The sequence below is a fragment of the Macadamia integrifolia genome, chromosome 9, assembly GCF_013358625.1.
Source record: "Macadamia integrifolia cultivar HAES 741 chromosome 9, SCU_Mint_v3, whole genome shotgun sequence".
NCBI lineage: Eukaryota > Viridiplantae > Streptophyta > Magnoliopsida > Proteales > Proteaceae > Macadamia > Macadamia integrifolia.
In genome coordinates this window covers 1,932,756-1,949,007 of record NC_056565.1, presented here as the reverse complement: position 1 = coordinate 1,949,007, position 16,252 = coordinate 1,932,756, and the positions used below count along the sequence as shown (strand labels likewise).

General features: G+C 45.2%; 1 protein-coding gene across 3 annotated transcripts in view; it reads left to right on the top strand.

The window, feature by feature from the left end:
* LOC122089932 (kinesin-like protein KIN-7O) overlaps nucleotides 1-16,252 on the top strand; it is a 75,304-nt gene that overhangs the window by 6,022 nt on the left and 53,030 nt on the right. For all 3 annotated transcript variants that reach the window (XR_006143372.1, XM_042659706.1, XM_042659705.1), the window contains exons 4-13: nucleotides 6,799-6,912; nucleotides 7,000-7,081; nucleotides 7,208-7,275; nucleotides 7,366-7,440; nucleotides 7,583-7,728; nucleotides 7,810-7,912; nucleotides 14,603-14,683; nucleotides 14,892-14,960; nucleotides 15,044-15,103; nucleotides 15,190-15,351. Coding sequence is in view for 2 of the 3 variants with exons in the window: in XM_042659706.1 (XP_042515640.1) it covers nucleotides 6,799-6,912; nucleotides 7,000-7,081; nucleotides 7,208-7,275; nucleotides 7,366-7,440; nucleotides 7,583-7,728; nucleotides 7,810-7,912; nucleotides 14,603-14,683; nucleotides 14,892-14,960; nucleotides 15,044-15,103; nucleotides 15,190-15,351 (960 nt within the window). In the remaining variant the exon portion in view is untranslated. The remainder of the gene's footprint in view (nucleotides 1-6,798; nucleotides 6,913-6,999; nucleotides 7,082-7,207; nucleotides 7,276-7,365; nucleotides 7,441-7,582; nucleotides 7,729-7,809; nucleotides 7,913-14,602; nucleotides 14,684-14,891; nucleotides 14,961-15,043; nucleotides 15,104-15,189; nucleotides 15,352-16,252) is intronic.

Sequence of the window (16,252 nt, the reverse complement as noted above, 5' to 3'; positions counted from 1 at the left end):
AAAAAAAAAAAAAAAGAAGAGAAATTCTGTTATTGGTTTTTGTTCGTCCTTATCTCATCGATCCTATTGTACTTGATCTCTCACTGCTTCTTTCCTTGGTTCAAGATTGATTCTACATCAGTATCACTGTTTTTTTTGTTCCTTTCGTTCAATCCACCTAATACGCTTATCCGTCTTGCATTAACAACCAAGGATACCATTTATGTTGTCTTAATTGGCTATACTCCGTCCATTAATACTTGTTAGAAGATGGATGCTTTAGAAGTTCTTTTGTTTCCTCTAACATTGCACCTCTCCACCTGCTTTCAATGTAGTTATTTTTATAGTTTCTTGATTTGAATTTCTTATGGAACTTGCTAAGTTGTATCCTCTTTTTTTTTTTTTGTGGATGAATAAATAATTCATTACCAAGAAGAAGAATATACAAAGGGGGCAAGAAGGGGGGAGCAAAAAAGAAGTAAGCCCTCGAGGGAGAGAGGGGGGCTAATGCCAACTATCTAAGGGAGACATCAATTGGGGGGGGGGAGATGATAGAGGAGGGGAGGCCCTAGGAGACAACAATGAGCCTGTTCCTTGGTGTGTCACGAACCGGGAGGTGGCAAAGTAAGCTGAGCTTTGAGGAGACGTCAAAGTAGATGACTTTCTAAATCCTTTCGAAAGAACGAGAATTGGGGGTCCATCTACGAAGATACGTTCCATCCAAAGGTGGTTGATGGTGGCGGAAAAGGTGTGCTCCCTACTATGTCACATACGGATGGACCATTAAAGGTTATGTCAACCCAAATCCACTCATGGCTAAGGGGGAGGATGGGACGGGGAGAGGGCCAGCAAGAGTGGAGAACCTTCTTCCAGATGGAAGCGAAGAAGGGGTAGGAGAAGAAGAGATGGTCGACATCTTCAGTACCGTTCCAGCATAGACAACAGGAGGTAGGGACCTAAATGTGACGAAAGGACTGCGTGGGGAGGTAGTAGGAGAGGGCTCACCATCCAGTGAAGCTATGGGGAGGAATGTGCCTTTAAACCAGATGATATTTTGCCAAGGAATAAAATGGCCTTTGGAATGGATGAAGTTCCAAATAGAGGTAAAGGAGAACATACCCGAGGAGGAGGGCAGCCAAATAACATTATCCTCTAATCCTCTATGCCCAGGGGGAATGGGGGGGAGGGAGGACTAGAGATCCGCTCAGGGGGAGGGAGAAATGGAGGGGACCAGCCATTAAGGGAGTGGATAGAGACCACAGTGGCGGATCTGGTGGAACCAGAGGAGGAGATGACTATGGGGGAGACAAGGGGGAGGAGGATGCCAATAGTGTGCCAAGGATCTAACCAGAGGGAAGTGGAGGAGCCATTACCTATGGTATAAGAGATGGCAGGAAGGGGAGGGGTCTGAATATGAGAATGTTACGCCAAATCTAGGAAGCATCCGGGGGGAGGGAGGCCGTCCAAAGGGAATCATTTTTAAGGGGGACGGAGTAGACTTGGAGACCCATATACTACGCTGCCTGGAGACAATCTTCAAAATAAGCTTTAAGATGGCAGTGGAGTTGACATCTTTAATTTTGCGAAGGCCCAGACCTCCTTCAGCTTTTGGGCGACAGACATTGGACCAACTCATGGGGTGGAGGAATCTAGTGGCATTAGTTCTTTTCTAAAGAAAGGCACAAAGGAGAGAATCAATGGCTTTGGATGTGGAACCGGGAGGGAGAAGAAGCTGGTCCAGTAGAGATAGAGGGATTGCAGAACAGATTGGATAAGGACAAGACGGCCAGTATTGGAGAGGAGCTTGCCTCTCCAGAGTTGGAGCTACTTCCTGATTGAGTCGAGGATGGGGGAACAATGGTGGAAAGAGAGACGAGAGGATAGGAGAGGGAGACTGAGATACCTTACAGGGAGGGATCCCACAGAGAAACCAGAGATGGCAAGGCGCTGGGCTTGATAGGCGTCAGAAACACCAGAACGGAAGAGGTTGGATTTGAGGAGATTGATTTTTAGACTAGAGAGGGATTTAAAAAGATGAAGAGAGGCCATAATTTTGGTTATGGAGTAAGGGTCTGCTTTAGAGAAGATCATTAGATCATCAGCAAAGGCAAGGCAGATGAGCATAGGAGTAGGATTTATTTCCTTGCTTTGGTTTCCTTTTATAGTGGTTTCCTAATTTAGGCTAGTTTCCATTCCAGTTAAGTTTCTAATTTCATGTTCCTATTTTCCTATATATTGGTTGTAATCGACTGAAGATTTAGAGAGTAATTTGATTATTGAATGAATTTGTGAGTGTGATCTCCCTTTTCCCCATCTCTACTCTGATTTCCCCTCCCTTCCCTAAGGGTTCTCCATCAGAAGGGGGGAAGGACATATGAAGGAGTACTTTGGACATGGAGTTCCAGCGGATAGAGTTGAAGGCATTGTGGATATCAATCTTAAGAAGGGCAGCGGAAGAATGGCATTCGCAATTGAAGCCTCTGACGATCACATGGCAGAGAATGAGGTTGTTAGAGATACTTCTACTAGCAATGAAGGCGGATTGATTTGGACTGACAAGGGAGTTAATGACCATTTGGATCCGATTTGCAAGTGAAATAACCTAGAGGGGGGGCGAATAGGTTATACTAGTGGAAATTAACTCTTTTCGATGTATAGGTCCCAAGTGTGATTGCAAGTTAAAAACGATGCGGAATAAATAAAATAGGCGCAATCACACAACACAAGATATATAGTGGTTCGACTCAATCCGAGTCTAGTCCACTCCCTACAAGAATCCTCTTGTAAGGTATTCCACTAGTTCTCCCTTTCAGTACGATATGTAGGGAAGAAAACCTTTACAATCTTTTTCACGGATAAGAGTATCCTTACAAATCCCCTTTACAGGCAGAGAGACACCTTTACAATTTCCTTTACAGGTAGAGAGACACCTTACAATCTCCTTTAAGGTAGAGAGGTACCTTACACTCTTTTAAGGATAAGAGGATCCTTACAATCTCTTAAAGATGAGAGGGTCCTTACACAAGCCTAAGTACAGTCTAGACATAATGTACAATAAAAAATGGAGAAGTGGAATAAAAGAGAATTACCTCCGGTGTGGTGCAAATGAAATATACAATGATGATAGAATGAATGCACCTTTTGAAGTCTTCTTGATGTTTGTAATGTAACTGCCAAGATGTAGATGAAGACTTGTAGATGGTCTTGAGTTCCTCTTGAATGTAAAATAAAGAACTTGAACTCAAGAAATGGTGTAGACCAATTCTCACTTCTAATGCTCAAATAATGCTTCTCTAAAGTTGAGATTAATTGTTAATTAATGAGTAGCATTAGAGGTATTCATAGGTGAGCTTAGGAGAGCATTTTAGATAGGAAATCAGGTTTTAACGGTCGTATTCTGGGACCACCGGTCGACCGCCATAGGTAGCCGGTCGACCGAAAAGAGCAGTTGAGGCAAAATATAGCTGTTGGGGAACTTCCAAGCAGTCACCGGTTGACCGGGACTTTTTACCGGTCGACCGTCTATGGTCTTAGACAATTCCGGTCGACCGGGGCTTTCAGCTGGTCGACCGCCAACATGACAGACTGTTTTGACAGAATGCTGTCATACTGACCAGTCGTCAGTGTTTTGACCATAACTTTTCGGTCCGACCTCGGATTGACCTAAGATCAGTTGTGTTGGAATCGTGACTCAATTTCCTACAACTTCTATGAAGGTTTCATCTCATGATACCGACTTTAAGATTACCCAAAATGCCCTTGAGTCAGATTAATGTGGTTTTCACAGAATTTCACTAGAACACATTTTTCCTAATATGTTCCTCACCACTTAGAGACTTTCCATACTTGGTCAAGATATGCTCTATGGTCATTCTAGTATGATGCAATGCACATGCATGTGGTGAGTGCATATATATGTGGAAGTTACAAATTACATTAAAAATGACCAATCAATCCTAGTGGTCTTCTTCTTCACTTGAACCTTCCACTCTTTGGCACTTTATCTTCTTTTCTTCTTGTTTGCAATTCCATGTCTTTAAGCTTCATGTCTTGACATCTTGAAGCTTAAATTCTTATGATATCTTCTTCAAGCATTGATGCCAACTTGTTGATACTCTTCATTTGATGACTTCTATTTCATTCACCAAATTCGATCTTTGATATGAAGTCTCTACAAAACAATACTTAAAGGAAAATTGTGACATACCTTCATATGTTTGTTATCATCAAAACCAACTATAAGAGTGTGGGCATATCCCCAACAACAAGGATTTTGGAGATAAATTTATAGAGAAGGTTGAAGAGGGAGATAGGCCTGAAGTCGGACATGCATTAAGCACCCTCCTTCTTAGGGATGAGGCAGAGGAAGGAGTGGTTGATCCAGAGATTTGGGAAGGATTGAAGAAGAATCTATGGATGGCAAAGATGAGGTCATCATGGGTGATATGCCAACAAGTAGAGAAGAATCCCATGCTGTAGCCGTTAAGGCCAAGAGCCTTATTGGACTTATGGTGAAGGACAGCAAAAAGGATCTCATCATCCGAAGGGGTGGCTTGAAGAGAAGGAAAAAAGTGATCGGGGATGAATTTGTTGAGGATGTTGGGGCAGGGGAGGGGGAGAGATGGATGTGGAGGGGGGGGTGGAAAAGGTCATCAAGGTAGGAGACAACTTCCACCTTGATATCAAGGGGGAAGAGGACCTCAAAGCCAGAGCGAGAGATGAGTTCGAAAATGGAGTTGGAATTTGTTCAGGCTTTGAGGGAACGGTGAAAATATGTCGAGTTGTAGTCGCCAAGCTCAAGCCACTTGATCTTGGATTTTGACAGAGGAAAGATTCTTCCTGGGCGAGGTGGGAATAGAGTTTCAAAACAGCCATCTTTTCTTCATTGGCCAGGGAAGAATTGAGGGGGTCAAGTTGAAGCCTGGATTGAATGAGAAACTGTTATGCTATTCTACTCCATCATTTACTGCCATCTCTGCCTCTGACTCATCAACATTCCCTTTTCCTGCCAGTTCGACACAAATGAGTTCAGCACCTACAAAATGTGCGATACACTTTCCATTTGTAGGATGCTTTTTTCGAATGAATAGAAATTTTATTGTACAAGAATCAAGGTAATGTAGACTTTTCATCAGGGCATTCATTTGGCACTCATTGTTCTTCATGATGCTTGGCCAAAACTTCTCAACTGATTACCCCTCATATTTTCATCCATTGGTGCTGTTCCCAGTAATTCTCGTAATCATTCTCATTCTATCCTTCTGAACTCAGCTATACTTATTGTCCATGACTACAAGTGTACTACTCTAGATTAATACAGGGAACCTATTGAACGCTGTTTTCTGCTTATTTTGGGAGGTTTCTTCTCATAACACTTGGAAACACATATATTGTCTGTAAGTTACATGTGTTGGCATATGAGATATGATCCTGTGGCTCAAACTAGATATGTTGTATCAGAAGGAGAACTGATCTTGCTGCCTTTTTTTTTTTTTTTGAGGGAGTTGGTATTTAATTTTTTCCTCCTAGCATGGCACTTACAATGTACAAACAAATCAATGATATAAGCCAATCACAGTAGATAATCATGTCCATACTAGGTCACTATATGAACCAGAAAACATGGTCTCTATTCGCCATATTCCTTGCCAACTCATCCACCTCAGAGTTGCAAGATTTAGGTCTCCAATGTAAGAAGATATTCCTTGAAGAGTGAAGATCTGTGCAAATTCAATGAGATGAGCATGTCTCCAAGGACCTGTCCAGAAGGTGACCAAAGTAATATTCATATCCAAAACCTCTATTAGAAGTTATATCTGTTCTAGGGAAGCAGCAGCTTCCTAAACATGCATAATGTTTTGCATAGTTGTCATGGCATCTAGGTGATCCTAGGTGTTGGAGGAGAGGAAAAAATCAAGGTGACACCAACAAGGCGTTGCCTAGGCGACCAAGGCACCCTTCCAGCAATGACGACTATAATGCTCTAAAAGTCTTGAAGGTTGAAATGCTCCTATATGCCCTAATGGACCAGTATTCTTCAGAGGGCTACTTTCCAAATTCATTTTGATGGATCCTGGATGGGCTCACAACCAAATGTGTCTCATCTGTGGGACAATAGGAGCTGTCTGGCTACCACCTCCCAGTCCCTTACTATGGGATTGAGAGTGATACATCTAAATTCTAAATGCCTCAAACAGTCGATGTCCAGTTTTCTCCTCCAGTTCTCCAGAAACCCAGGCAGTGTATAGATCCATTAAAACTTCTGCCGTTCTCCATTATAGCTTTCTTTGTTTCCAGAGAGTGGATTGGTGGGCCCCCAGAAAAGCTTGTCCAGAAGATGTCTTGCACAATGTATGAGTAGATGCTTTAGTAACTGACCATCAGCAAAACAAATTTGGAATGCATAAGAGAGTGGAGCTTAGTTTTCACTCCTTTGCAACACTTGAGAGGTGTTTGACTCATCCATGGCTTGTTTCACATACCAATATTTTCACTTTTGGGTGTCAGTGATCTTGCAAATTACCATGAATGGGTATGAGACCAAGCTTTTTTAGCGAGTTCGGATGAATGTAATAAGCCACTGGAAGATGATTTGAGTAAAAATATCTTTTTCTCTTAGGAACTAGTTCCTTTTGCTATCTACTCTGCCTTTCTACTGCCTGAACATTTTATAGGTCTAATGAAAATTTGAAAACATGCGCATTTATTTGTTCTATCAGATGAACCACTAAAATACTGCAGGTTGTGGTGTAGTATTTTTATTACTAAAGTTTATTGCGGAAATCATTGCACTGTTATTCTGTTATTTCTTTAATTCAGGATGTGGATCGGGAGTTTCTTTTGCGAATGTCGTATATGGAAATCTACAATGAAGAGATCAATGATTTGTTAGCTCCCGAGCACAGGAAATTACAGATTCATGAGAGTATTGAGGTGGTGTCTTTACTTGACAAATAATATGGTCATAATATAGTATATGGTTGACTTTAGCTGATAGTTTGCTTTTATGTCCCTTTGTAGAGAGGTATCTTTGTTGCTGGTTTGAGAGAAGAGATTGTTGCCTCCCCCGAGCAAGTACTTGATTTCATGGAATTTGGAGAATGTAAACCTCTACTTTTTGCCTTGTCTGTGTCTGTCTCTCTCTCCCTCCCCCACCCCCTGTTTTTGTCATGCATGCCAATCAATCTGCACAACTGATGTTCTAGTCATCTATTTCTCAATCATGCAGCTCATCGCCACATTGGGGAGACAAATATGAATGTTTACAGTAGTAGGTCCCATACTATTTTCCGCATGGTACGAGTTAAAAATTGAATATGTTCTTTTATATGGTTTTATGAATATCTGGGTGTTTTTTGAGCCTTTGTCTTCTTAATATAACTGCAGATAATTGAGAGTAAAGAGAAATCTGATGATGGAGATATTGGAACTTCATGTGATGCTGTTCGAGTATCTGTTCTGGTATGTTGTAAAACTTATTGTTTGCTTTATCCATTCCCTTTTCTTTTATCCCAATTTATTCAACAGATTCTAATATTTCTACGTTCATATTAATTTATATTTCCTCCTTAGTTTCATCCTGCTTGTATTTCCCTGCTTCTAGAATTTGGTGGACCTTGCTGGTTCAGAACGTGCTGCAAAGACTGGTGCAGAAGGTGTACGACTGAAAGAAGGTTCCCACATCAATAAAAGTTTGATGACACTTGGAACCGTGATAAAAAAACTAAGTGAAGGTGCAGAGAGCCAAGGGTGAGTCCTATCAATTAGTAAACAAGAAGTTTCATATGGTTTGTTTGTTTTATCTCTTACTTCATTTAAAATCTGATGCAGAGGTCATGTGCCCTACCGGGATAGCAAGCTCACACGTATTTTGCAACCTGCACTAGGTGGAAATGCAAATACTGCTATAATATGCAACATCACCCTTGCTCAGGTAGTACTCCATAAAGTTAATACAGCTCTGGGCTTTTCTTTTATTTTGCCTTCTTTCTGATGGATGAAATAAAGATTTTATTTGAAGGTGCAAACCTTAGACTGTGTTTGTTTGTCAAGATGTGGGTAGAATAGAAAATAAAGTTTTTTCTTGGTGTTTGGTTAGGATAGAAAAGAAATAAGGTTAAAAAAAAGAAAACCATTGCAGCATCAACTGCCAGAAATCGGAGAGGAGGAATGCAAAGAGAACAATCGACAGTGATCTTTGAGACTGATGGAGCAGAGAGAAGAGAACAACTGGGTTGACGGAGGTAGGTTAGGAGGACAAGAGCATTGCAAATGTGTGGAGGCAGTGCTGCTAGACCGAACTTGCAGTCTCTGTTGTTTTTGTTGTTGTTGTTGCCTTCAGATTGAGATCAAACAGCGATTTCGTTGCCGGTGTCTCTTTCTGGTTAGGTATCTTGGTTAGAAGTGGCAGCCGGTTTGGTCATGATTGGTTTAAACCTGAGCATTACCCGGTCGACCTGACATATCGTACACCTCCCAGCGTACCATGCAATGCAGCCGTCTCCTCTACTGTCACTGTCTTTTCTCTCTCTTTCTTCCACACACATATTGGTGTGGGACCTGTGGGTTTTTCAAAAGGCAGTTTTCTCGCCATTTCTTTCCCGGTGATAGCAAATTGCAGAAATCCCTATTTGATTTCAAAATTTAAAATTGGAATCTTCTCTGTATTGGGATTAATAGCACACAACGGTTACCCCTGAGACCTTCTGTCTTCTCATATACCAGTGAGTCTCTCCGCCCTACAGTTCGAGCTTTTTGGTTGGATATTTATATTTACATGGTATTAGAGTGGGTTCTCCAATCCTGTTGCAGGTGTCTCCGGACTTGCTTCCGTTCATATGTGCACTTGTATGCAATTTCATCCAAAAGTTTGAGCTTTTGGGTTGGATGTTTATATGGTATCAGAACAGGGTTTCTCTTGTCCTGGTGCCTCCGTTCATTTGTGCATGCGTACACAATTTCGTTATGCACACACATGAGGGGAGTGTTGAGAAGGACTCAGATGGTCTCAGGGGTAATCGGTGTGGGACTATTCTCCAAACACTCATTCACGTTAGAGGCTTCCAAATGCTGAGAAAATTGTTGGTGCCAAGAAAACCGTAGAGAATTTAGAGAATCTTGTACGGTGTCTTTTCTTTTCATGTCAAACAAACAGAGCCTTAGTGATACGGCCAAATTGATTGCCCAGTAGGGTAAGAACATGTGGTATTTAAGGAAAGGACACGTGCCGCCCACCTGATAGAGGTTACAAGGATTCTGACCACGCCAACCGTTTGAAGAGAATATTCCCCACGAAGGGGATAGGACGTATCCGGGTAGGACTCGAAAAGGAAAGGAGGCGGACCCGAGGAGGACTCCTCCAAGAAAAAGAGAAACCCTAAACCCTAAGGACTATAAGAGAGGGCCTGAGAGGAGGAAAAGAGGTAGGTAAATAGACCCACACCATTACTCCTGTGAAAAACTGTGCGGCCGATCTCTAACTTGGGCGTCTGAGGACTAATCCCGGACAAACCTCCAGGCCTCTGCCTTTTGTGCTTGTGCAGGATCAGCTCATACGGATTTTCGGCAGCAACAGATTGGCGCCGTCTGTGGGAACGACAGTAATGGTGGGAAAACCTACAATCGTAAGAAAACAAGAGCAACGCCTAGCATAAACATGGACGAGGAGGAACCTTCAGGAGGACTCCCTTCCTCAACGAAAATCGGCAAAGAACGGGGAAACGACGATCGGGAAGGTTCCACGATGAACCAGCGCTCTGCCGGATATTCGGTGCGCGGAGAAGGTAATCCTCCACCCCCTCTTAGGGCGCAGGAATATGTGACGAGGGGGCAGTTCGACGCCCTTCAGGAGAAGTATGACCGAATGGCCGAGACAATGAAAGAGTTCTCTAAAGCCTTCTCTCATAAGACCAGTGGAGCAGCACGAGGCTTCCATGTCCAGCCAGAGCGACAACAAGACGAGGACTAGAGTAGCTCAGGATCGATAAGATTCGGTCGGAATCCTCGAAACTGAGCAATGAGGGAAAGCCCCGCACCCAAAGAAAGAGTGTGCCGCGTCATGGGAGCCGGGCATGAAGAACCGCGCCAAGGGTACAAACAGTTACGTAACTCAGGGTTAAAGCAGATGATCCTAGACCTGAAGGACGAGATCCAGAAGGTTGCAAAAAACCAGAAGGGAACTTGCGAGCCAGACCTCACCAATGACGCGGCTCTAGCTGATGAAGTTATGAAGGACTCGCTCCCGATTGATTTTCGTCTGCCCAAATATGATACTGACGACAGGTCTGGAGACCCCGTTGATCATCTAGAAGGCTTAAGTTTGCGATGCAGTTCTACCGAGTCTCGGAAAACATCGTGTCTAGCCCTGCCTTTGACGTTCAGAGGAGCAGCAAGGTTATGGTATAACCGCTTGAAGATGTAATCGATCCACATCTTCAGCGATTTGAGCTACTTCTTCGTGAAGGGATTCTCCAGTAGCCAACCCCTGACCAACATAAAACAACATGAAGGAGAGTCACTGCGAAACTACATGAAGCGCTTCCAGCAAGAGAAGATCACGATTAGAGGTCTGGACCCGAAAGAAGAGTTCACGGCCCTGCTGGGAGGCGTCAAGGATAAAGAGCTAAAGAGGTCTTTGGCGAAGGATACATGAAGGAACCTAGTGGAGTTGAGGGCTTGGTGTGATAAGTACATCCGGATAGAAAAAAACCCTTTAAGCCGATGAAGAAGTTGAAGAGAAGACGGGGAGGTAAAGGATCTCGAGAGGCGACGACAAACCTTCCGAAGAGGGCAAAAGACGAGAGTCCAAACGTGGTCGGGCACCTAGTCCACTGAAGAAGTTCGAGAAATACACGCCCCTGAACCGGAAACCAACGGATGTGCTAATGCAGATAAAGGACTCCCCAGATGCCAGAGCCATGAAGTGGCTAGGGAGGATGGGACGACACCCTGAGAGATGCAATATGGACAAATATTGCCACTTCCGCAAGGACCACGGCCACGACACTGAATATTGTTGGCACTTGAAGGGGGAAATAGAAGGAATGATCCGAAGAGGGTATCTAGGCCGATTCGTAGACCGTGAAAAGGAGGATGCCCATGACTGTAATGACCGTAGGGACAACCGTCGAAGAGACGGTAGAGGCCACCATAAAAGGATGCGGCCAGCCCGCAGAGGCAATCAAGAACGACAAAGGGACCGGGCACCCGAGGAAGCTGACCATCACCTTCGGGACTATCATAAAAGCCTAACTGGGGTTATAGCTACTATTTGTGGAGGCCTAGCCCTTGGAGAAAGTTCAACCTTGGCCAGGAAAGCAAAAGCCTATGCACAAAGCGTGCATGTGGTTGAATGGTCGCACAAGAAGGCGAAGACGGGGATGGTTATTTCCTTCTCGGATGATGACCTGGAAGGGGTGCACACGCCACATGACGATGCCCTAGTAATCACCTTGACCATAGCCGATTGCAGAGTAAAAAGGATCTTGGTGGATAACGGCAGTTCAACTGATATCCTGTTCCTTGAAGCTTTCCAGAAGATGGGCCTGGGCGAGGGAAAGATGAAGAAGGTAGAACACCCGTTGCAAGGATTCTTCGGCGCCTCGATCAAAGTTGAGGGATCGGTTGAGTTGCCAGTAAGAGCTGGCACCGGAGACCACCAGGTAATAATCATAATCAACTTCCTGGTAGTAGGCATTACCTCGGCCCTCAATTAGGCCGTGCTGCCACCTCGGCCATCATCAGGCCGTGCTTCCACCTCGGCCCTCATCAGGCAGTGCTATCACCTTGGCCATCATCAGGCCGTGCTGGCACCTTGGCCCTCCTTCAGGCCGTGCTGTAATCTCAGCATCTCCTCAGGCCGTGCTACTACCTCGGCACTTAATCAGGCCGTGCTGCCACCTCGGCCCTCATCAAGCCTCACCTCGGCCCTCATCAGGCCTCACCTCGGCCCTCTATCAGGTCGTGCTGCAAGTCACATAGGCTCGACAAACCTGTCACCTCGGCTCGGCACAGTCAATGATGATAATAAAAAGGCACGAAGGAATCTAAAAGAAAGGCGTTTCCTTCATCGAAGAAGGCCGAAGGCATAAATTACAAGGGGGACGGAAGGCCCAAGTTCAAAAGATACAAAAAAGTGACCCGAAGGCATTTCGTTCATCAAGGGGCTTCGGTTGGGAGAATAACTTTACCATTGACGGCACCTGGGACATCTCGGTCTGAACCATCTTAACCAGGAGTAACGGGGACTTCACGGAGCTCTGGGAAAAGTGATATGAGGGGGGCTCACTCTATATCGGCAAGATAATGATGATCCAATTACTCGAGGCCATTAATGACCCCGACATGTCATCAATGCTGATTCCCGAGGCACTCCAGGTAAGACGGGTGACATATCGCTCGAGCCGAAGACACGAGTGGCTCGTCGCAAATACCAGATCGAAGGTCCTTACCTCGGTTGGGAACTCAGGCAAAGGCCAAACAGACTTGACCAAAGGTCACCACCTCGGTTGGGTGCTCTGGGCTAAGGCCGAGTTGACCTGACCGAAGGTCCTTACCTCGGTTATGGGCTCAGGCAAAGGCTGAGCGGATCTGACCGAAGGTCCTTGCCTCGGTTGGGAGCTCAGGAAAAGGCCGAGCGGACCTGACCGAAGGTCTTTACCTCTGTTGGCAGCTCAGGCAAAGGCCGAGCGGACCTGACCAAAGGTCACCACCTCGGTTGGGGGCTTTGGGCTAAGGCCGAGCTAACCTGACCGAAGGTCTTTACCTCAGTTGGGGGCTCAGGAAAAGGCTGAGCGAACCTGACCGAAGGTTTTTACCTTGGTTGGGAGCTCAGGCAGAGGCCGAGCTGACCTGACCAAAGGTCTTTACCTCGGTTGGGAGCTCAGGCAGAGGCAGAGGCCGAGCTGACCTGACCGGAGGTCCTTACCTCGGTTGGGGGCTCAGGCAAGGCCGAGCGGACCTGACCGAAGGTCTTTACCTCGGTTGGGAGCTCAGGCAGAGGCCAAGCTAACCTGACCGGAGGTCCTTACCTCGGTTGGGGGCTCAGGCAAAGCCAACGGACCTGACCGAAGGTCCTTACCTCGGTTGGGAGCTCATATAAAGGCCGAGCGGACCTGACCGAAGGTCTTTACCTCGGTTGGGAGCTCAGGCAGAGGTCGAGCTGACCTGACCGAAGGTCCTTACCTCGATTGGGGGCTTAGGCAAGGCCGAGCGGACCTGACCGAAGGTCCTTACCTCGGTTGGGAGCTCAGGCAAAGGCCTAGCTGCCGAAGGTCTTTACCTCGGTTGGGAGCTCAGGCAGAGGTCGAGCTGACCTGACCGAAGGTCCTTACCTCGGTTTGGGCTCTAGATGAGGCCGAGCTGACCTGACTGAAGGTCCTTACCTCGGTTGGGAGCTCAGGCAAAGGCCGAGCCGACCTGACCGAAGGTCCTTACCTCGGTTGGGGCTCCGGTTAAGGCCGAGCAGACCTGACCGAAGGTCCCCGCCTTGGTTGGGAGCTCAGGCAAAGTCTGAGCTGACCTGAACGAAGGTCCTTACCTCGGTTGAGAGCTCAGGCAAAGGCCGAGCGGACTTGATCGAAGGTCTTCACCTCGGTTGGGTACTCAGGCAGAGGCCGAGCGGACCTGACCGAAGGTCATTACCTCGATTGGGGGCTCAAGCAAAGGCTGAGCAGATCTGACCGAGGGTCCTTATCTCGGTTGGGGGCTCAAGTCAGGCCCGAGCATACCTGACCGAAGGTCCCAGTCGCAAGCAAAACTAAAGTCGGAGCAGAAGGAATAAGGCCTAAGGGACGCATGAATGAGAGAAAATGACGAAAAACTTTATTACTCCCACAGGAAGAGCCTCCTGATGGGAGTAAAGGGGCTACTGATACGGCCAAATTGATTGCCTAGTAGGGTAAGAACACGTGGTATTTAAGGAAATGACACGTGCCGCCCACCTGATAGAGGTTGCAAGGATTCTGACCACGCTAACCACGTGAAGAGAATATTCCCCACGAAGGGGATAGGACGTATCCGGGTAGGACTCGAAAAGAAAAGGAGGCAGACCCGAGGAGGACTCCTCCAAGAAAAAGAGAAACCCTAAACCCTAAGGACTATAAGAGAGGGTCTGAGAGGAGGAAAAGAGGTAGGTAAATAGACCCACACCATTACTCCTGTGAAAAACTGTGCGGCCGATCTCTAACTTGAGCGTCGGAGGACTAATCCCGGACAAACCTCCAGGCCTATGCCTTCTGTGCTTATGCAGGATCAACTCATATGGATTTTCGGCAGCAACACTTAGTAACAAAGTCTGCTATGCCAAAATAGTGGCTATTACGTGGTACATAAGTAGGGATGGGATGCACGAGTGCATTAGACCTGATTATTAATGTCAAGTACCCAAGTCCTATAACTCATGACTTCTGTTGGAATCTCTGGCAAGTTTTCATCACATCTTGCTAGTGAGGCTCAAGGGAAAAAGGAAACTGGTTTTTGGACTTTACTTGTAATGTTGAGAGAGAATTACTTTTGTTTCCTCTAATATTGCATCTTTGATGGTGCCTTATGATTTTTTCCCCTGCTGTTATTGTGTACTATTGGAGTAATTGTAATTCTATCTCAACCTCTTATTCACTTGCAGGTTCATTCGGATGAGACAAAAAGTAGCCTTCAATTTGCAAGTAGAGCATTACGTGTGACTAATTGTGCACGTGTAAATGAGGTTAGTTGTGATTCAACTTTAACTATCTGTCTTTTGTGAATCTTTTCTGCTTTAATATTTTTTGTTCCTGGTGAGACTGTGTAATCTAATGATCACATATGTCATTGCATGCATGCCTCTTGCACTTTATGCGTAAAACTGACTAGATTTACTTTAGTTATTATTGCAAATTTTACTTGTACTTAGCACTTTCTTCTCATCCTGGCAGATTTTAACAGATGCTGCTTTGCTTAAGCGTCAGAAGAAGGAAATTGAGGGGCTACGAGCAAAATTGCAGGTTATTCTCATCTTTCCTTGAATATTTATCTTTGATCAGTGTGAAATTATTTATCTATACATTATCAGTGTTTTCTGTTTTAGGAATCTCACTCAGAACATCTTGAAGAGGAGGTTCTCAACCTGCGGAATACATTATTAAAGGTTTTCCAGCATTTTTGTTTTGGTGAATCTAGATTTATTGTAATGCTTTGCAGATAGTTCTTATCATTTGCAATCCCTCTTTGTAGAGTGAACTGGAAAGGGAGAGGATAGCTTTGGAGCTGCAACAGGAAAAGGAAGCTCAAGCTCAACGTGAGAGGAGGTTGCAGGAGCAAGATAAGAAAATAGAGAACTTGAGATCAATGGTGTTTTATTCAAACAGGGAGGAGAAATTCGGTCATTACAAAAAGGTTCCAAATACTATACACTATTATCTTTTATAATTACATGCACAGATTGTTTCTCTACTATCATAATAAAAGCTCTTTCTGTTCTGCTGGTATTTTTGATGTATCCTTTTTTTTTGGATGAATAATAAATATATTAACAAGAAAAGAGGAGACAAGAGACCCAGAGGGAAGAGGGCGAGAGAGATGGGGATACAGGGCCAGAAGGCCAGGGGGATACAATTGAGAGAGGAAGTCCGCAGGAGACAACAATGAGCCTGTTCCTTGAGGAGTCCTTTACGAGGTGAAGGGGAAGGGAAGCAAGTTTGGAACTAACATAAAAAAAGATGGATTTCCAAATCATATCTAGATATCTAGAGTTGGAAGACCATCTTATTAGATTTCGTTCCATCTGAATGTGGTTGATTGAGGCGCTGAAGGCAAGCTTACCAACGATATCACAGATAGAGGTACCAACAAAAGTCATATTCACCCAAATCCACTCTCTCGAGAGGGGAAGCACCTGTCTACTAGAAGGCCAACCCTAACTTAGAACTTTCTTCCAAATGGAGGTGGAAAAAGGACAAGAAAAGAAAAGATGGTCCACATCTTCAGTTCCATTCCAACATAGGCAACAAGAAGGGGAAACCTGAATGTGCCTGTGGATCAGGAAAGTCTGAGTGGGAAGAATATTAGACAATGCACACCAAGATGCGAAGAAGTGACGTGGGATGTAGCCTTTGAACCAAACAGTATTCCTCCAAGGGACGAAGGGACCTCTAGAACGAATGAGATCCCACGCAGAGAATGAGCTAAACATGCCAGAAGGTGAGTGGAGCCATTGAACTTTGTCCTCTCTGCCGCGGTGACCTGGAGGGATGAGAGGGAGAGCCAGCCAAAGATCTAAGAGGGGGGGGGGGGGGGG